The 22,781-nt window shown below is 37.8% G+C and overlaps 1 protein-coding gene across 3 annotated transcripts in view; it reads right to left on the reverse strand.

Moving 5' to 3' along the window:
- Positions 1-22,781, reverse strand: part of LOC131663375 (matrix metalloproteinase-14) — an 860,133-nt gene that overhangs the window by 130,099 nt on the left and 707,253 nt on the right. For all 3 annotated transcript variants that reach the window (XM_058933752.1, XM_058933771.1, XM_058933761.1), the window contains one exon: positions 6,658-6,794. In XM_058933752.1, coding sequence (XP_058789735.1) covers positions 6,658-6,794 — 137 coding nt within the window. The remainder of the gene's footprint in view (positions 1-6,657; positions 6,795-22,781) is intronic.

The following is a 22,781-nucleotide window of genomic DNA, read 5'->3' on the forward strand; positions in this document are numbered from 1 at the left end:
GTTCCGTCTTGGATAATTACGTCTCATTGGTTTGTGTAACTTTTCCACCACCGCTTCGATTTAATCGACTGTTTTGTAAATTTTGAACACTTGACTTTATTCGTGGTAATTCTTCTTTGATGATTGCATCCAAATCCTCAAGATCACTCCTCACTCGTGCGATCACGTCCCTCGTAGATTTGAATGCCATCTGAACGATGTTTTCCGCAGTTTTCCAATTTATAGCCTCTTTAGCCTATCGCGGAGGAGCAAGATTTTCCAATCTTTTATTGTCTTGATCGTAATGGTAATCACTTATGAGCTTGAATACAATACCGGGCGGACCGCGAAGACCGTTGACTCCTTGCTCTTCAAATTTACGTCCGAATATATCAATGTTAATTTTGATAATGCTCTAACGATAGGTGTGCACTCAGTATACGAGGTGTGTTCAAAAAGTAAGGTGATGGTACACTCTTCCCGAACAGCTGTACCAAGTTTCAAATGTATAGCATTTTTTGTTTGGTTGTGAGAGGCGTAAAGGTTATAAGTATTTTGCGTGCTCGGCGATTTCTTGCTATCAAAAAATATGGATCAAAGGATTTGCATCAAATTTTGTATAAAAAATAAAATAAAGTGTTCCGAAACACTTTAAATCTTGACGGTGGCATACGGTGAAACTGTTCTGAGTAAAAAAAATGTTTACAAGTGGTACAAACTCTTCCAAGATGGCCGGGAAGATGCCAATGACGAGCCTCGCTCTGGACGCCCAAGCACGTCAACAACTGATAAAAACGTTCAAGTAGTGAAGAAAATTGTTCTGGAAAATCGTCAAATCACTATCAGAGAAGTTGCTGAGGATGTTGGTATATCGCTTGGCTCGTGCCATGAAATTTTTTCTAACGTTTTGGGCATGAGACGTGTGTCAGCGAAGTTTGTTCCGAAATTGCTAAATTTTGACCAAAAGAACTGTCGCATGAGCATCGCTCAAGAACTGTTGAATGACGTCAACGACGACCCAGATTTACTCAAAAGGATCATAACTGATGACGAATCATGGGTATATGGTTATGACGGTCTTGGCCCAGATGAGCCAAGACCGAAAAAAGCACGCCAAGTTCGATCAAATGTCAAAGTTTTGCTAACTATTTTCTTCGATTACCATGGCGTGGTGCATCAGGAGTTCTTACCATATGGACATACGGTCAATAAACAGTATTATCTTGAAGTTATGCGCCGTTTGCGAGAAGCAATACGAAGCAATAGCCCAGAATTGTGAAAAAACAATTCATGGCTTTTGCATCACGATAATGCCCCTGCTCACTCATCTTTGCTTGTGAGAGATTTTTTGGCCAAAAACAACACCACAATTATGCCTCAGCTACCATATTCACCGGATTTGGTCCCATGTGACTTTTTCTTGATCCCAAAACTAAAGAGACCTATGAAAGGACGGAGATTTACAACGATTGAAGAGATAAATACTGCATCGCTGGAAGAGCTCAAGGCTATACCGAAAAGTGCTTATGAGAAGTGCTTTGAGGATTGGAAAAACCGTTGGCATAAGTGTATTGTATCTGAGGGGGATTACTTTGAAGGGGACAACATAAATATTAATAAATAAATAAATATTTTTTCTTAAAAATACAAAGTCACCTTACTTTTTGAACACACCTCGTACATATGCCTTAAAGGAGCTAGCGATACTTCCACTTAACTACAACGAAAAACCACTCGTACGCTTGTTCAAACCTTCCTTTCCATGGCGAAGACTAACGGAGAAATATAAGCCAGATAATCTCTTGTTAGAACTCTACTATCATGGCGTAACATGGAACTCTGGTGATTATAAATACGAAGAGCATAAATTAATCATCACAGATACACTCAAAAGTGCCACAAAAATTTTCGTTTCCGGAAATTTGAAAAAAGAGTGGTTAGAACGATATAGCCTCAAAGTTTTTAACTTGAATGAATGGGGCTATTTACCTTTCTAAAAATTAAAATCAGTTACCGTGTATCCTAATCATAACGGCAAATACGTAACGACATGTGTAGATCAAAACGTTAAATTAATGAAAAAGTTATACATCTATGGCTGTTGGACGGATTGGAAAGGGAACGATGAAGTCATTAAAGTATTTCTATAGTGATTTTGTTTTTTTAAGTAAATAATTTGTAGAATAACATGTTTTTTTTAAGAACATGTAGAATAAAATATATTTTTTATCAATAAAAAATTCTTTTCAATTGATACAAAAAAAAATATTCTTTTATTTTTTTTATTAAACCATCCAAGAAAAAGCGAAATTCTTTCCTGACTCTGACAATGACAGAAGCAGCCGCTGCAGTTAATCTTTTTTGTAATAAATTTTGTATTTTTAGACACACACATACACACATACATACACACATTATAATAAAATTATTATTAACTAATTATATTAGTATCAGCAAAATAAATTAATTATATATATATATATACACGATAAGAACTATCCGAGGTACAAGTGGCAGTGACTCCAGCGGTAGAGCATCGGCCTGCGGATCCAGAGAATAAGTAAAAAGTTAAAATATAGTAATGTATACTCGAAATAATACAAATGATAGTTGTCAGTAACATATTTATAGTAATTGAGATTACTATAAGTAGAGTACTTGTACGAATATCAACAATAAATATTGAAACTTTTGGAATTTCACCACATAAGGTCAAGCTGCAAGGATAATAATCTTCAGTGGCTTGCGACAGAAATTAAGTGGATTTCGAAAACAGTAAGAAAATTCCATTATCAAGCAACTAACATAGTTTGCTACTTTAATGTACTGATTAAAATTCTGCTAAGTATTGTCGCATCACTCTAGGAAAAGCCAAACAGTGCTGCAATAAAAACTTAGTCAAACTTCTAGGCTGTTATAATATAATTCTTAGAGGAGATAGTCAAAGAGTCTAAAAGTCTAGTCTTTTAGACTATCACATGAGAGAGGAAAGTACCACGGCTAACTACTGAATAATCAAACGGGTATCAGGAAATGGCTGGGACTTTATCTCATATGTACAGTGCTCGCGCTGCTAAGTAAGGTTGGATTGGAAAACCACTTACCGTAACGACGAGAAATTATACTTGCGAGAAGGATTTCTTTTTACATTAGATTGCCCCTACAACGCTGTTTTCGTAAATTTGGACAAACTTCAAACAAGCTTCATTGCAAAATCGCGCACGCGAAGTGAAAAGCTTGTGATTTAAAAAATGGAGTTGTCTTATGGATTTGTTTGTCATAAGTTTGTCTCATGGAAAAACTATGGTAGAACAACGTTTCTGCCACTGATATTTTTATTTTAGAGAGAAAATATAAGGAGGTATTCTTATTTACCGTCTTTGTACTTTATGTGGTTCACTTTAAGTATATGAAAATGCAACGATTTCAATCCGTCGGGCTTTGAGGTTGTCGTTTCAAAATATTGTTAAAGGTTTAATAAAGAATATAAAAGTATTATTCTGTAACGTTTTATCCTTTGCTTTCTTTACTTTGTATGATGTTGTTATTAAACTTGTTGTATTTTTGGCGTGTCTAACAGTCGTGGGTACTGATTTCACAGCCTCGTATGTTTTACGTATAGCTGTTCCGGAGATAATCATATAATACTAATGTGACGTCGTGGCAACGACACATCTCAGGTGCACCTAAGGCTTGGCGCAGTCTCAGGGTTCTGTTTTTGCTAGTCTGCGATTTCTCGCATAAACTAACGGGATCGCTATTCGAAAATTAATAATACCGAAGGGGACAGTGCCACTAAACCTGCACTTCTGCTCTAGGATTCCAATCAATAGTTGTAATCCGAGAGCGGGAAGTACTCTGGGTCCTATCAATAGTAGAACTCGGTTTTTCTATCAAAATCGTACCTAGAGCCTATCAAAAGTAGTCTCCAGATACAAAAAAAAGGGAAGTATTTTACGTCACGAGCTACTTCTAAGAAAGTGGAGAGATAGATAAATTACCAATAAAATTTTTTTGTTTGCTTACTATTTTATTTTATTGAATAATTCACTCTTTTCGACCTGCGCGTCTTTATTTTATTAACTGATTTTTCTTGTTTATCTTGTTCCGCTGCTTGGTTGCTTGGCTGCTTGGCTCTTTGACTGACTTCTTGACTGAGTTTTATTGAGTTCTTCGCTGACTTCTTTGCTAACTTCTTGGCTGACTTCTTAACACTACTGATTTCTGTGCTTCCTTCAGCACTCATTTACTGGTACTCAATATCTGCTTTGCACACAAACTACCACAACTGACAACAATTGCAACTGACTTTTGGGTCTTGTGCAGCCCTTTTTATATTAGGTGGGTGGCTGGGTGCCGAGTCCCTCTCTCAGACTCTCGGTTTCGGGAGGAGTGGAGCAGACAATGATGTGTTAATTGGTCCGTTTGTTTCTTCTGACTTTCCTCGCTGGATTTTCGGGCCCTGATTGGAGTGGGGGCATAGTGAAAATCGGGGGCGCGGACGCAAGGTTACAGGCCTTAGCTCGTAAGATGGCTCTTCAAGTATCATTCGCAGCTAAGATTAGCTTAAAATTTTGTAATTATTAATTAATTGAAGTCGGAACAAGCATAATCGACCAATACATAACTTATACACTACTTATATTAACAATCAATATTATAATTAAATTTGCCGCAAAATACAGTTATCAATAATTATCTAATAATAAAATATAATAAAAATAGAGCGATGCTTGTTATCTCGCACGCTACGTTGTATAAATTCGTAGATTAATTTCTTATTAATAGTTCGCTAAATAACAGTGAATTCATTAAAATTAACGTATATTTTTTATTTTTTCTATTTTCTGCTTAATCTAAGCTCCAGAGCGAAAACTCGATAAGAGGTTTTGAGAGGCCAAATTATTTTTGATATACTGTTGAAGTCAAAATATTCAAGTTCAAAAAATATTATTTCATAATTTCCAATGCCTAACTTCTAGTTGGAAAGGGAAAAATTCGATAGTTATGATGTGAATAGAATGCAGACGCGATCCCATGGCCCTCTTCTCTCATCGGCATCTCAGCGCTCACGTGTCCGGAGGCTGCATGCACTTCATATGCAAGTGCGAGGGTACGAAGGGCAGAAGAGCGTAATAAAAAAAAGGAATGCACGCTTACATAAATTTAAACTATAGATTCTATTGCCATTTGGAGACTATCAAGAAAATTTCTCTGCGACACTCGACTCGGTTCCCAAAGCTCATGGGAAACGGTTTCAATTCTGCCGTTGGTCTTAATATTAGGAAAAATTATTCTTTTGAAATTTTTGAAATTTTGATCATATATGGCCCGCCGTCACACTAATAACAAAACAAATATAGCTAAAACAAAGAATTTGCCCTCAAAACAGGTGGAAACAAAGATTTTTCATCAAGAAAGAAAAAGTAATAAATTAGATTAGAACATTCAAAAAACTAACATTGGTGATTTCTTATATGAAACTTTGCTTTTAGTTGATATTAAGCTTCACAGAAACTTGAGATTATTCAATAACTGCTGTGATATGTTTAAATAAACTACTATTTTATTGTTAATGATTTCACTTAGAAAATTGTAGGAGAATTTCATTCAATACAGCTTCATAGTATCATGTCTGAAAATTAGTTAAATGACAAATGTAATTAAATTTAATACAATGTAATGGAGAATTAAGGCTCTGCCGATGTTCTCCGGTGAAACATCCGCAGGCCCTACCAGGCTATGGGTGTGTGAGTCTGTGCATACTCTCATACTTGTTCTTCTCTGTTTGAAAAGCGATATAATGCAATTTGTGGAGCGGAACGGAGCAATGAAGTGATGACAGAACAACGAAACGAAGAGGAGTAACGGAGATCCAAGAGCAAAGGGGAAAAAAATAAACAAAAAGATGCGAATTATGCGCGCAGCCGATCCGGATGGGATTAGTATTTTGGTTGAGTCACATTAGCCAGCGTCTATCCCTGACACATATTCGTGTGGGAAATTGGTGATTTGCGCATCAACGGCGCGCATAGGATCATTGTTTGGAAGCAGCAAGAAAGTACCAGTACGTTTTGGAGCTGAGTGAGCAGCAGGAACAATTTATGGAGGCAAACGAAAAGTAAGCAGCAGGGAGCAACGAGAGACGACGAACAGCGTCACCAGTAGCATTAGCTCTCAGTTAGATTAGTGCCACATTCTCTCTTTCTCTCTTTCTCTCTTTCTCTTTCTCTCTCTCTATCTCTCTTACATTTTTGGATGTTATTCCATTACGCGTACGGCTAGGTAATACGGCCAGTCCCGCTGGATTTGATCATTGTTCGGCGCAAGATATTGGATGATCGTTGAAGAATTTTTTACTCTAGTAATCAAATAAATTATTAATATTTATATGTATACATAATAATTATCTTTGTACATTGAGTGAAACTTATTCCAGCCACACTTTTCAAAAAAGATAATGACATACAAATAGACTATGGAGAAATAGCGGCTGATATTTAAAAGTATGTATTTGTGTATAGCTGAAAAACTCATTTACATATAATGTCTAATTCTCCACGGACTACTTAGATGTTATTTTACCAATTTTGAAAGGTGTATGAGATAAGTCTTTTATGATACATCTTTTTACATACAGAATTCGAAAAATAAAATAAACTTTATTTTATTACTCACCTTAAAAAAATACGTTTTTCCATTTTTGTACGTAAATGCAGCATCAATATTACCTGGTAATTCTTTCCAGGATTCACTTATAAGCCTCGGGTAACCACTTACTATGCCTTCATTCGTTAATCTCCAATAATATTGACCTTAAAAATATAGTTGATTTTATAGCAAAACATTATTGACAAATATAAAAGTATAATAGCAATATATTATCCACTTATATCGATACACTAATCCGTTTGAGCACTTTTCATTCGTAATATTCGTCGACGTTTCGGGGATATCAAAGAAATACTTTTTAATTTCATAAATAGACACGAATTTATTGCAACGTCAGTGAGTTACAAAGAAGGCTCACCACATGTATAATAAGCTGTATTCGATCTATGGAAGTAATATAAGAAATAACAATATTTGCGATTCCTTCAGAGATTTGTTAACACCTTCAAGACAAATAATAGCTTGAAAGTACTATAGTTAGAACAAATGCATCAAGTCGAATACATACATCGAGTATATCTGCAACTTACATAAAACTATGGCAAGTGAGAACAACAATCAAAGAAATTGCTATTTTCGTCTGTTCTACAATGTGCATATGACGATTACAAAAATGACATGATCTTATCAATTAAAATTATGGTAGAATAGGAGTTGAGATTATTTTTTATATAAATGATAGTAACAATTAGTCGATAAGCAATGTATGTTTCAAGCCATTTGGTGGGAGGATCAGGTGGCTTGAAATATACATAAGAGTTTGCGCATGCGCGTGCGCGCTCTACGCACGCGTCGTGGGTGGTTAAAGAGTGGGTGGTGCCTCTCGACAACCTCCAGCGTCCTTCCCTGACCTAGTCGCGACCTCCCGGAGGCTCCACCCCCCTATTAGTAGCGTTGATGCTTCACTTTCTCTTTCTCTTCTTCAATAAGCTATAGCTATGTATAGTAGAGGGAGTATGCACATACCGTATACTATGAATGTTCTCTTACTTAAGAAATATTAAATAATAGCTGATAAAGGGGATATTGTAGCTATAATAAAAAAAAAAGCCATTTTTTAAATTTAACTTTGATTTATTAATATAATTTAACACAAAAATAGCAATTGACCTTACATTATAAATTTTGTTTTGAAATGATTTTTTCATTAGTAATACGAGGTCTGTCCGGAAAGTATCGGGCCTACCTTTATATTTTCGTGCTAGCGTTATTCTTTATCAACTGGTGGATGGCATCCTTCAAAGTAATTCTCACTTGATTGAATAACACGGTTCCATCGATGTTTCCACTTTTCAAAACAGTCCTGGAACTCACTTTTAGGGATAGCCTTAAGTACACTCGTCGCATTGTTTTCAACCGTTGTTTTGTCATCGAATCGGTGTCCTTTGAGTGGTTTTTTTAGTTTTGGAAACAATCAAAAGTCACAAGAGGCTATGTCGGGACAATATGGAGGTTTTCGAAGCAATGCGATATTGTGTTTGCTCAAAAACTGCTGCACAAGATTGGATGAATGCGCTGGCGCATTATCGTGATGGAAAAGCCAGTCACCACTTTTCCAAAAGTGCGGCCGTTTTCTTCTTACTGCATCACGCAAACGTTTCAAAATTTGAACGTAGTATTCTTTATTGATTGTCTGACCTGTTGGTGCATATTCGTGATGTACAACACCTTCTCAATCGAAAAAAACCATCAACATTGACTTAACATTGCTCCGACTTTGACGTGCTTTTTTCGGTCTTGGCGATTCAGAATGCTTCCACTGTGAAGATTGTTGTTTTGTTTCCGGATCATAATCATAAACCCATGATTCATCACCTGTAATAACTTTTCTAAGCACATTATCATCATTATTGACCATTTCCACATTGTCCAGAGCGATTTCTAAGCGAATGTTCTTCTGCTCTGCTGTGAGCAATTTTGGGATGAATTTCGCACACGCGCGTTTCATTCTTAAATTTTCGGTTAAAATTTCTGCAATGATAGTTTTTGGTATCACAAGGTCTTCTTCTAGTTCTCGCACGACGTTATACGATGATCTAGTCATACGACGATCTTGGTCAATTGCAAGTCGCACTCGCTCAATATTATCTGCGGTTTTTGTCGTCGAAGGTCGGCCGGACCAAGAATCGCTATCGACAGAAGTGCGACCATCCTTGAACCGATTATACCACTCTTTTATTCGTGTTTTGCTCATACACTCGCTTCCGAAGGTCTTTTGCATCATTCCAATAGTTTCCAAACTCGTTTTTCCGAGTTGAAAGCAAAATTTGATGAAAATTCGTTGATCTTGTTTTTCAGTCATTTTTGATAATATCAAAATCCGACGAACGCGAAAAAAGCACTGTAAACAAAGACACGCTGCGCATGAACTATATGTCCGGCAGGTGTCAGTAAATAACCAATAGATTCGTGAGGCTTTACTGTTGACGTTTCTGTCCGGTAGAGGTCGCTCGAACACTATGGCGCGAAGATATAAACGTAGGCCCGATACTTTCCAGACAGACCTCGTATATTGAATCAATTTTCTCATATCACCACTGGTTGGATTGTACTCTACGATTCGATTATGTAGAATTAAATAGTAGGTAGCATTATTATCAGGAAAATTATATCTTGTGTCAAATTGAAGGCGTATATCTACAGGTGTAGTTTTAATAGATTCAGTTAGTTTTGAACAATAAATAACTATTAGAGGAATGTTATTGATAAAATTATTCTTGTTTAGCAATGGTTCATTTTCTTTACAATAGTAAGCGTTTTAAAAATTAGCATACATGTCAAAAAGTACTGCATACTGATTTTTTCAATATACAGATTAAGATTTCCATATGGGTAGTACTGAGAATTGAGAAATAGTTTTACATTACTGATATCACAGTGATCAAATGTATTAGCATCAGCAGTCTCTGAACTTTTTCATTTAAATTGAAAGGCTAAGATGACAAAGAGAGGCTTTTCCAACTGATTTAACATTTTCACATTCCAAACGTGCTTTGATGTGAGAGGTAATTTTAGGTACCCGTAGAGTTCCCATATGTAATAACTCATAGTTATTGCTTTATTGCATCCAATATGATTGAGTAGCTTGATTTCTTCTTTATCAGCCACTATTACATAAGGCATCAGCCATTCTACTGTAGTCAAATTAATTTTAAATCATTCAAGAGTAGGTATAGCGCATGTTGTTGGGGTAACTTTAACAGCATTCATATCATTTCCTGATCTTGTAAGAATAAGCTCATGCTTGACGTTTACCTATTAAACATATATATTAAACATATATATTTACCTATTAAACATATATAACATACCTATTAAACAATAATGATGATAATGTGCTTAGAAAAGTTATTACAAGTGATGAATCATGGGTTTATGGTTATGATCCTGAAACAAAACAACAATCTTCACAGTGGAAGCATTCTGAATCGCCAAGACCAAAAAAAGCACGTCAAAGTCGGAGCAATGTTAACTCAATGTTGATTGTTTTTTTCGATTGTGAAGGTGTTGTACATCACGAATATGCACCAACAGGTCAGACAATCAATAAAGAATACTACGTTCAAATTTTGAAACGTTTGCGTGATGCAGTAAGAAGAAAACGGCCGCACTTTTAGGAAAGTGGTGACTGGCTTCTCCATCACGATAATGCGCCAGCGCATTCATCCAATCTTGTGCAGCAGTTATTGAGCAAACACAATATCGCATTGCTTCGAAAACCTCCATACAGTCCCGACATAGCCTATTGTGACTTTTGGCTGTTTCCAAAACTGAAAAAACCACTCATATGGCTTTAACCATTCGATTCTTGTGAGTTCTATTATAAGAGGCTCATATGTATCAACATTATCAATTTTCACAGTATCTTGCATGACTGCGTTTAAATTATCTCTTGATCGAGTAAGAATCAGTTCATGCTTTACATTCACAACAATTTTGTGATAGTCTTCAGCAAATCCTAATATCATTGAAAAAGGTATTGATACATCAAAGTTACCATTGTTGTCAGTTATCTTTTTAGTTTCTTTAATATCAAGCTAGACAGCATTCTCCAGAAATCGACTTTGATTTTGATTCAATGAAACCAAACCTTTCATCGTACTTGTTAGTCCAACATTTCTATATTTGTCTATCTCAATGGCATTAATTTCATATCGGATATCTTTGAATAGGTGACATATAGCATTATTGACGAACTTTGTTTCAGTAACAATAGTACCATCTTGTCTTCTTACTTTTCCAACGATGTGTAGAGAACTTTTTGATGTTAAAAAACATAAATCTTGATGTTGTATCAATATGCGAATTTCATCGCTATTATTGTATGTTTGTGAATTATAAGGTTGATGTGCGTGAACTTCATAGTGAGTTATGGATTCATCAAAAATGACAGGTGCTTGCAAACTAAGTATTTCTTCCATATTTGAGATGACAACAACAGACAAATATACAAGTTAGTTTTTCAAATTTTTCAAGTTTCTTTTTCTTTTTATTGCGGCGCTTCCGACGACGTTCAGACCGAGATTTTTCAGGAACTAAATGTTGCGACATGTTAGACTTTTGGCGATCCGTCAATGACTGACTTTCTGATCGCACGATGGAGTTATTATATAACCGTTGCCTACTTTATAATTATAACCTATTCCCATCATAAAACTCTTTTTATGTGTAAACGGATCGTGATTGTTTCACCACGAAAGTTTATTAAATTTCCATCTTGATCAATTAGACGTAGCGGTAAATGATCGATGACTTTGACAGTTACAGGCAAATATATGATCTGTTTCGGAACTTCAATGCTTTTATATCCTGGTGGTACAGCTGGAAAGAATTTTTATTGACATATGCTCCAGATGTTATGTTACATTCGACGCGTAGAGCGCTCACTTTGACAATGGCAACAGGGATGTCAGAGAAATTATTTATATCTACGGGCAACAACCGTTTGGTGAAACCTAACAAACGTCCAATAAAGTTATTTGATTGAAAATCGATTTGTTCATTACAAGTTATTTCACTGCATAAAGTATTGTTGTTGGGGTTTATTTCAAGTTTTATCCCTGTTGACTTCAAGTAACCTTTCAAATATTTATCTATGTCACCAATTTCATAACTGCCTGTTGGTAGTTCAATTTCAATATCACCAACTTTGAACTTATTGGGTCCAACGTCAACATTTGGTATCGAATTGAATGTAACTAATTATACTAAACCAAAAACATAAGTTTTATCTCTATCCAGTTCTAACGGTGGAAAATAGTATGTTTCTAGTATACGAGGTGTGTTCAAAAAGTAAGGTGACTTTGTATTTTTAAGAAAAAATATTTATTCATTTATCAATATTTATGTTGTCCCCTTCAAAGTAATCCCCCTCAGATACAATACACTTATGCCAACGGTTTTTCCAATCCTCAAAACACTTCTCATAAGCACTTTTCGGTATAGCCTTGAGCTCTTCCAGCGATGCAGTATTTATCTCTTCAATCGTTGCAAATCTCCGTCCTTTCATAGGTCTCTTTAGTTTTGGGAACAAGAAAAAGTTACATGGGGCCAAATCCGGTGAATATGGTGGCTGAGGCATGATTGTCGTGTTGTTTTTGGCCAAAAAATCTCTCACAAGCAAAGATGAGTGAGCAGGGGCATTATCGTGATGCAAAAGTCATGAATTGTTTTTCCACAATTCTGGGCGTTTTCTTCGTATTGCTTCTCGCAAACGGCTCATAACTTCAAGATAATACTGTTTATTGACCGTACGTCCATATGGTAAGAACTCCTGATGCACCACGCCATGGTAATCGAAGAAAATAGTGAGCAAAACTTTGACATTTGATCGAACTTGGCGTGCTTTTTTCGGTCTTGACTCATCTGGGCTCTTCCATTGGGACGATTGGACTTTGGTTTCGATATCATAACCATATACCCATGATTCATCACCAGTTATGACCCTTTTGAGTAAATCTGGATCGTCGTTGACGTCATTCAACAGTTCTTGAGTGATGCTCATGTGTCGGTTCTTTTGGTCAAAATTTAGCAATTTCGGAACAAACTTCGCTGACACACGTCTCATGCCCAAAACGTTGAAAAAATTTCATAGCACGAGCCAAGCGATATACCAACATCCTCAGCAACTTCTCTGATAGTGATTCGATGATTTTTCACAACAATTTTCTTCACTGCTTGAACGTTTTCATCAGTTGTTGACGTGCTTGGGCGTCCAGAGCGAGGCTCGTCATTGGCATATTCCTGGCCATCTTGGAAGAGTTTGTACCACTTGTAAACATTGTTTTTACTCAGAACAGTTTCACCGTATGCCACCGTCAACATTTCAAGTGTTTCGGAGCACTTTATTTTATTTTTTACACAAAATTTGATGCAAATCCTTTGATCCATATTTTTCGATAGCAAGAAATCGCCGAGCACGCAAAACACTTATAACCTTTACGCCTCTCACAACCAAACAAAAAATGCTATACACTTGGAATTTTGGTACAGATGTTCGGGAAGAGTGTACCAACATAACAAAACAAAAAAATCGATAATCGAAAGTTGCCCGTGAAATTTGAAAAGTCACCTTACTTTTTGAACACACCTCGTAGATGATCTACCAGACAAACTGAGGGTTAATGATTCAACCATGTGGAGTGATCGTTCAAAACTGAATTATTTATTCACAATTCTCAGTGTTTATACAAATGGTAATTGTCATGATGCTCTAGCAAATCACATAAAAATTTCAAACATAAATGACCACAAGTATAAGTATTATAATTTTGATATTTTTTATAATTGTATTTTTGCCACTTTTTCGATATGCTACCCAATGCGTACCAGATACTGAACTATCATCAAAATTTACAACAGCACACTCGTTGAATCGTGGACGCGTTGGCAGAGAGTTCCTCATAAAAACACCGCGAAAGTTCGTAATTTGCAATTCGCGAGCATATTTCTTTATATCACAATCTGTAAGAAGACAATGAGGTAGTTTTACTTCAAGTTTTTTTTTTTAGTCTTCTTGACTTTACTTGTTGTATTGAAGACTACACCAAAACCTTGTTTATATGGTCTCAAATATAGACCTTTACCAATAGATAAAGCTTCAACACGTTGGTTGTGTCACTCCTGATCTTCTAATTGTTTTTTGGCAGAACTCGCTCGGTTAACAGCTTGATCTATCCCCGCTGCACCGCCTGCTAAAGATCCAAGAGCGCTGAGACCTGCAAAAACCGGAACGAGTGCAGGTAGAAAACCTCCTACTTTTGGGATTACGTGCTGCGTTCAAAGCACTTTTAATAACAATTTTTGAGTCATTACTAGGTGTTATGGATTTCTTTGTCATACTGATTGATCTTTTCATACTTAAAGTCTTTCTCTTCTTGGAACGTTTTTTAGAAATCTTTTTCCTTTTCTTGAGATGCTTCTTGCCGAGCTCCATTCCAAAGGTTGATTTTGCTTTCATGATATTTGTAACAGCGTATGCTGCAGCTTTTTCACCTAAACTAGTGTCAGAACTACGTCCACGTTGCCAAGCTTTATTAGCTGATACTATCTGCAGCGTTTCATGCTTGAATCTTTATTTTTAGAGCAGGCAATGTCGTAATCTTTATATGCAGCGTCTAAAGGATTAATGCCAGCGTCTCCGCAAACCAATCGTTTATATAGCTTTGTTCCAGGTTCACAATATTGATAACCAGGTATATGAACTTCAAAAGGTAAGTTATTTATCAAGTTGTTCCCTAGCCCTCTACCCGTTTTCTTCTTCTTTTTTCTCTCATGGACGAGCATTGTTTGAGCGTTTGATAATGAATGCACAAAATTTATATATATAAACTCTTTTATAGTAAAATTTATTAGTTTTAATTCACAGTTTGATGTAAAATGGATATAAAGGAGCAGTCTCAGAAACTTCCCGTGATAAATTTTGACTCTTTGACAGAAAAAAAATTAAAAGAAATCGAAAAAGCATGGAGATCTATTGCCAGAGAGCATCCGTGCAGTACGAGGGTGGTCCGATAAGTACTTAGCCTCACCGCCCGATGGCGCCACTCTCGCAAAAGAAATATTCTATCACGTAGTACAACCTTCTCGATGGTTACTGTCAAGATTTCAGCTGGATTAGAGTTGTAGTTTATTTTTGAGAGCGTGTGAAAGCAAGTGTGTCCGTTGATTTTTGAAAAATGGAAAACGAGCAGTATCGGTCGGTGATTCGATTCTTGTTTTTGGAAGGGAAATCGCGCAGTGAAATCAAAAAGCGCTTGGATGCTGTATACGGTGACTCTTCTCCTTCGATGGCGACCGTCAAAAATTGGTTTAGAGTTTCAACGTGGTCGCACGTCGATTTTTGAAGAGCCACGTCCAGGTGCTCCGAAAACGGCTACCACTGAGGATAACGTGACACAAATTCACGATCTCGTATTGGCAGATCGACGATTGAAGGTGCGCGAGATAGCTAAGATCGTAGGCATCTCAAAGACTGTGTGGGTCATGTCCTGCATGAAACTTTTGGCATGAGAAAGCTGTCGGCGCGGTGGGTGCCGCGTTTGCTCACTCCGGACAACAAGCCAACCGTGAGACAACTTCAAGAGCAATGTCTGACACTGTTTAAGCGCAATCCGAAGGAGTTTCTGCGTTGTTTCGTGACAGTTGACGAAACATGGATCCACTGGTATACACCAGAGACCAAGGAATAGTCGAAACAGTGGACTTTACCCGGCGAAAAAGCTCCGAAGAAGGCGAAGACTGCCCCATCGGTCGGAAAGGTGATGGCCACCGTTTTCTGGGATTCACAAGGTGTGATCTACATCGACTATCTGGAAAGGGGCAAAGCGGTCACAGGGCTGTACTATGCCGAATTATTGGGCAGATTCGACGTCGAATTGCAAAAAAAACGGCCCCATTTAGCGAAGAAAAATGTGCTCTTCTACCACGACAAAGCACCGGCTCACACATCCGCCGTCGCCATGGCCAAATTGGTCGAATTAGGCTACGAACTGCTGCCCGATCTACCGTATTCTCCAGATTTAGCCCCGTGCGACTTCTTTTTGTTTCCAAACTTGAAAAAGTCACGCGCCAGGCAGAAATTTGAGTCGAATGAGGAGGTAATCGCTGCCACGGAAGCCTACTTTTCAGACCTCGAGGAAACGTATTTTTCAGACGGGTTAAAGGAGTTGGAGCATCGCTGGGCCAAGTGTATCGAATTAAAAGGAGACTATGTTGAATTATAAACCGCCACTTTTCCAAAATTTTCGTTTTTCTTCTGTAGGCTAAGTACTTATCGGACCACCCTCGTATGTTGTGGTGCGTCTAATTGTGGAAAGACAAATGCGCTTCTATCTCTTTTAACCTATCCCAATGGTTTGAAGTTTGAAAATATTTATATATATTCTAAGTCACTGAACCAAACGAAATATAAATTTCTTGAGCAACTTCTTGAACCCATCAAAGGTGTTGAATACTTACCTTTCAGCGAGCATGATCTTGTTGTATCGCCGGAGGAAGCACGACCAAACTTTATCATGATTTTTTATGATATTGCATGTGAGAAACAAGATAATGTGAAAGCGTTTTACTGTATGAGAAGACATAGAAACGTTGATTGTTTTTACTTGTGTCAATCATATGTTCAAGTACCTAAACACTTAGTGAGAGACAACGTGAAGTTTTTAATAGTTTTTCGACAAGATGATATGAATTTAAGACACATCTATAATGATTATGCAAATACTGATATGTCATATCAAAGTTTCAAAGATATTTGTTCTTCATGTTGGAAAGAAGATTATTGCTTTCTTGTAATAGACAAAGATTGATAAATAGATGCTGGTAGATTTAGAAAAGGTTTTGATAAGTTTATTACAAATGCAAATAACTCAACATAAAACTGGTAGTGATCAACTGGATTACAAGTAAACAACGTGGTTGATTTAAGTCAACAGCTTGGTGATCTTCGTCAGGTGGAAAAATCTCGTGAAGCAATACAACAGAAATATAATTTATTGAAGTCAGACAGATTAGAAACTGAAAAATTTGTTAAAGAAACTTTTAAGCCTATGATTGAACTACTTGAAAAGTTGGTTGATGGAACAAAACTAACTCAGCAAAAAAAATCGAAAAATACAAAACTGTTGCAACTTAAAAAAGAAGAAAAACAAGATGACGATGAAAAAGTTAGCTATGATGTAGAACAATTGTTTGAAAAGGAAAAAAAAACTTTAGAAAAGTTATCAGATGAAGATGGTGGATAGGATGAAGCATCGAATGCTTATGAACTTAAGGAAAATAATGATATTGTTGAATTTCAATGTTGCAAAGGAATCAAGTAACATCATTGGATACGATCTATGGAGTACGTAAATGGAAAGAAGGTTCTTTTATGATAGGTGATAGACCATTGAATTTTGAAGGTGATAAAATTGTCATAGGTAGAGATACTTATAAAAAAAGTCCTGGATTAATTGAACTATTGTTCAAGAAAAAACCTGATACATCCATTATAACTGAAGATGAATTAGACACCTATGGCCGTATTATAAAGGAAACGAATGCGCATAAAAAGTATTATAAACCTGAAGAGGATATACATTATCAAACAAGCGACACATACCGAGATATTTCTAAGTTGATTGAAGACACATCAGTTAACTCATCATTTGGCCGAGAATCTTCTTTGAAGTCACCGTACAAAATTGCACGACTTGATAATCATACTGATTATGTATATTAGGATGATCTCAATGAGCTTGTAGAACGTCTTAGATTATTAATTGCTGAAACATCAGCTGGTAATCAAAATCATGTGAATGAAATTCAGTCTGTAATCGAAGAATTGAAAGAGGCTGAAATAATATATTAGTAGTGTTAGTTAGCTTTCAAGCTCATTATCGTTATGAACATTGATCTTTTTGGACGTCATTTGAAATCATTCCCAGATATCACTCACGGTTCACTTGGCTTAGGATTCAAGTTTACAAATAATGGTCAGTTTCATATAGAAAATAAAAGACTTTGTGTAGTTACTGATGCTACAGATTAGGACGCTGTCAATGTGAAATTTTTATGAAAAGTTGTCAGTGACGAGTCGGAAAAAATTTTCATCATTATAAATGCTCAGAAGCGTGAAGTTGATGAAATACGTTCGAATAATCAGTTTTTATATGGTGACATTGAACAAAAATTGATAAGTATCAACAAGAATATTTCAACACTGAATTCAAGATTAAGTGCTATTGAACAAGAACTTTTAAGTTTGAAGAAAAATGGAGAACAAACGTAAAACAGTTGTCGAGGAGCTTTATAAGCCAGCTCGTCGTAATTATGTACGTAGATCATTTAACATTCGTGATATTGATGAGACATGGCAAATCGATCTTGTTGAAATGATACCATATGAACGAAAGAATAAAAGTTATAAGTACATCTTGTGTGCTATTGACAGTTTTTCTAAGTATGCTTAGCGTGTTGCAGTCAAACAAAGAACTCGAAAAGATGTTGCTACATTTGTGAAAGGACGAGTGCCAAAGAAGATATGTCTCGACAGAGGTCGTGAATTTTATAATAAAGATTTCAAAAGTTTAATGACCAAACATAACATCCATATATACTCTACATACAGTAAACTAAAAGCGTTAATTTGTAAACGATTTAATAAAACTCTAAAAAATAAGATGTGGAAAAAGTTCTCGCTAAATGGTAATTATAAGTGGTTGGATATAAACCTGATCTAGTTTCACAATACAATAATTCTAAACATCAAACAATTGGAATGAAGCTCAGTGAAGTTACTGCAGCCAAAGTACCAGATATATTGAATCGATTGTCTTTGAAAAAACATTGACCTCTAACAAAACGTGCAAAATTCAAAGTTGGTAATAAAGTACGAGTTAGCAAAAGTAAGTAGATTTTTGAGAAAGGTTATACACCCAATTGGTTAACAGAAATTTTCATAATTGATAGAGTTATGAAAACAATTCCATTCACCTACCGTTTAAAAGATTATCAAGACAAACTTATTACTGGTGGATTTTATGAAGAAGAATTACTCAGGACAAAATATCCAGATATTTATTTGATAAAAAAAGTTGTAAGAAAACGTGGTGATCATTATTATGTTAAATGGTTGGGATTTGATGAATCTCATAATAGCTATGTTCATAAAGATGATGTGTGAATAGTAAATGAATAAAATATTATTGACGGCCTAAATGACGCGATTGATGACGTTTTAGTGATCGAATCACCTAAAAATAAAGTGCAGAAGCCGAAAAAGAAGCAAGGTAAAAAGGGCGAAAAGCAGAATAATGAAGTTGCCGTGGCTGCGTCCGATAGGTAGCAGCCACCGATGATCAACCAACATGCGAAGGCCACGCTTGCTCAGCAGAACGTGCTGGGTTCACTATCCCCAGCTACAGGTATGTCCCCTAGTTTGATTGCGCAGCAGCGCGAACCAAGAGGTGGCGCCTTAAGAAGCAATTTAAATAGGCCGTTTACGGGGACTGTCTTAATTGTAAAGCAGTAAGACATAGGAGAGCGCAATGTCAGGTAACTCGAGTCAATCCACTTGATGTTTGCTACAAGTGCCGGCAAAAACGGCATTATATTAATAATTGCCCGGCACGATCTACCGAGCGCATGCCGATGTTTCAGGTTTGTGGGATTGTCGGATTCGTTTTTAGGAATTGCCTTACCTGTAATCAGGTAAGGCAGGGAAACATCTTTGCAAAAATCGTTGATCGTTCGATGACTCCTACCTAAAATGGATTGAACGGGCCATGGAGGTAGAGAAAGTTCTTTGTTCTAAGAGCAAAGGAAACGGTAGGCGAAGAAAATCTAGTTGAGGTAAGAAAGGAAGGCGAGAGCAACGCAAGAAGTACTGGTTCGGCGCCTCCTCTCTTAGATAGGAATGGGAATGCCAAAGTCAAGCGTGTGATTATTTTAGCGTTTAAGGATTCGGAAAAAAGTAATGTAGAGTATGTAGAACTGAGTAATGAGCAGCATGAAGCTGTTAAAAGCGTGTTCAAGGGTGATCTTCCTACTTTGAAAATAGAGAGGATTCGGGCGCAGAGTAAGGTAAGTGTAAATTTCCCCAGTAAGGCTAGTAATAGGTATGAACAGGTAAATAAACGCGATACGGTACAGGGAAGCGCAGAACACAGCTCAAAATGTCGGAACTTCACATCGCACGATTACTAACCAAACGACAAAGAGCGGTACGCGAATGTTTCAGATAATTCGCCCGAGAAGTGCTTAGCCAGGCAAAGTGAGTTGCCGTCGCTGCGCAGAATATTTCGCCCACGGTAAGGTAGTCTTCGGAAAAGGCTGTTGTCTTTAAAAATAAGGTTGAACCTTGCAGTAGATTTTTTGGGTGAGAAAGGCGGATTCCCCTTAGTCTTTCTGACTGAGAGGTTATGTGGGACTCTCCGAAAAAAAAACAGGCCTACCCACTAAACCGCCACCTCCTTAGTGTTCTTCTCCCAGCCAGGGACTACATTAATATTACTTCTGACTGGATATTACACTGGACATTGATATTACACTGACTGGAGGTTCTGTCTGTGTTCGTCCGTTCATGTCTTTCCTCCGTATCTCGTTACATCGCGTCACTTCGTCTGCTCAGTCATCTGTCAGGCAGCTGTTCGTGTTTTTACGTCTCAGTATAGTTTCCGTATAGGTAGCGATTAACTGCTACCATTCGGATTCACGCAGCATCACAGCCACAATGTTATCGGGAGTGATGCTGCCGACCATTTCTTCCAGTTCCTGTCTGAGTCTTGTCCAGCGGTCACACGCGAAAAATGTATGTTCCGCGTCGTCTCGTTTGTGTCCACAGTACTTATAGTCCAGAAGTCAGGTCCCAGTATCGACCCCTATGCCACCTCAGCGGTGACCTGTCTCGTTACTTGTCCTTCAATTGTCTCGTACGTTATCCGTCTGTTTTTTAGATAATCCTCCACAACCTAAAGCAGGTATGGCGAGATCCCGAAATTGCTTTTAAGCGCCTCCAAGATATCCTTCCACCTGTCCGAGTTAAAAGCATTCCTAATGTCGGGCGTCGCTAACAACACTATTGGTCGTGCTGCATGGCAGTGTCTGTTTAGTTCCAGGAAAGAGTCGACCACCTTTTGGATCGCTCCAATCGTCGATCGTCGATCGGCCCCTCCTGAAACCGAACTGCAAATCTGATAAACCACCTCCAGTCTGTATCGCATCCATCAGTTTCGGTCTTAGTAATTGTTCAAAGAGTTTACCAGTCGTGTCAAGTAAACTCAATGGTCGGTAAGCCGAAGCCATGCCAGGATCGCTCCTACCTTTTGGGATAAGAACGAGCCTTGCCACCTTCCACCGGTCGCTGAACGTTTCTGTCGTCAAGCACGTGTTGTAAAGGTCGAGGTGTATCTCCGGCCGTAGAAAAGCCACAAGCCGGAGGATCTCGCATGGTACTCCGTCTGGTCCCGGTGTCTTACCCGTCTTCATCGCATTCGTTGCTCTAATGAGCTCCTCAGGGGCAAAGGCGGGGGGCATTTGTGCGTCCAAGTCATCCACCACGTTTGTTCTATTCGGGTCCGTCGGAAACAATCCGTCAACAATCCGTCCTGCTGTTTTGGCATCTTTAAGTTCCGGTGAGACTCGGGCCCCTAGTTTCCCGGTCACGATCATGTAGCCGGTTCCCCAGGGATCCTCGTTCACCTCCTCGCAGAGCTTCCTCCAGTATCGCGTCTTGCTGTCTCGAATTGCTTTCGTCATCATCTTTCGTGCTGTTTTGTATATGGCTTGGAGGTTTTCCCTTTCGGGTCCGCCCCCTGCCCTTGTCACTCGTTGCAGGCATATCCTGCGTAGCTCGGCTATCTCGTTCGTCCACTAGTATTGTGGTTGTCTTTGTTGTATCTGTCAATGTTTCGGCATTGTGCTTCTGCACAAAATGTATATTAATTTGACCATCTCATCTGTCAGTATTTCCGCTCTTTACCGGCCCGTCAGTTCGGGGGGAAATTCTCTCTTCTGAAGCCGGTGCTGCCATTAGCTCTTCCGAAAATTTTCGTCCGTCGAGTTTACGTAGATTCCACTGCGGGGATTGGTGAGTTCTCGTTCATCTCGTTCCCGTCCGTCCCACCACTTCAAAGACAATGTACTGGTGATCGCTGATACCCCCACTTGAGGTACATCTATATTTTTTTTGTGCATGTTCATATTTTTGTTTCGTCCCGTTGTGCTAAAGGTCCCTCTTAGTTGCGACTCCACGAACCGCGCTAGAACAACGCACGGTCCCCCCTCCTCTACCCTGTTTGTTCAGTGTTCCCCCTGTAAATTGTATGTGATTGTGAGTGCCCATAGTGGTAAAACCGAGCTTCGTTCAGGGGGAGAGTTCGATTAGAGGAATCTCCTTCATTCGCTTTCGGGCGGCTCCATTTATAGGAGTCCCCGGCATTCGCACTTTCGGTAAGCCCCGTTTATTGGATCGCCGAGCATTCATTTATCCCGATTTGCCAAGAAGCGTGTATGTGTAAGAGTTTGTGTAATGTGTGAGTGTAGGTGTGTGTAATTGATTAATGGTTGGGCACATCGGCAGAATACCATTATCTTTTGCGTCATTTGTGAGCCATATCTTCCTCTTGGCCGCTGTCGAGTTGCTGCTTAGAGCATTGACGCGATGGACGACGTTTCCACTGGGCACGATCGTGGACGTTGAAGGCTAGCATTTACCAAGTGAGGTGTAACCACTCACTGAACTAGCCCGGCAGACAGACTAAGATTGCTCGATCCTAAGTCTAATTCTAAATCCTTTTCTAGATCTTTTTTAAGTATATACAAATAAATTTGTAAGTTAGTAGCACAAAAGAGATGTAAAATAATTTAAGACGACGTTCAGGTCATTAATATTTATTTATTTTATTTATTTATTTATTCTAGAGTAATATACATAAATGACATAATATGCATAAATACATTAAATATTAAATGTAATCAAGCAGAGGAATTTTATTCCTGTTTGCTGATCTGGTGTAAAATTAAAACTAAAAATTTAAAACTACGTGGAATACATACATAACTTAACTACAATAGTCTGGACGTGTCCGCTTATGCTTAAGTTGCACTACTTCAGAAAGCAGATCAATATTCATTGCACTTATTGTTTC

This window comes from Phymastichus coffea, unplaced genomic scaffold (assembly GCF_024137745.1).
Source record: "Phymastichus coffea isolate CEN01 unplaced genomic scaffold, Cenicafe_Pcof_1.1 PCOF00002, whole genome shotgun sequence".
Lineage (NCBI taxonomy): Eukaryota > Metazoa > Arthropoda > Insecta > Hymenoptera > Eulophidae > Phymastichus > Phymastichus coffea.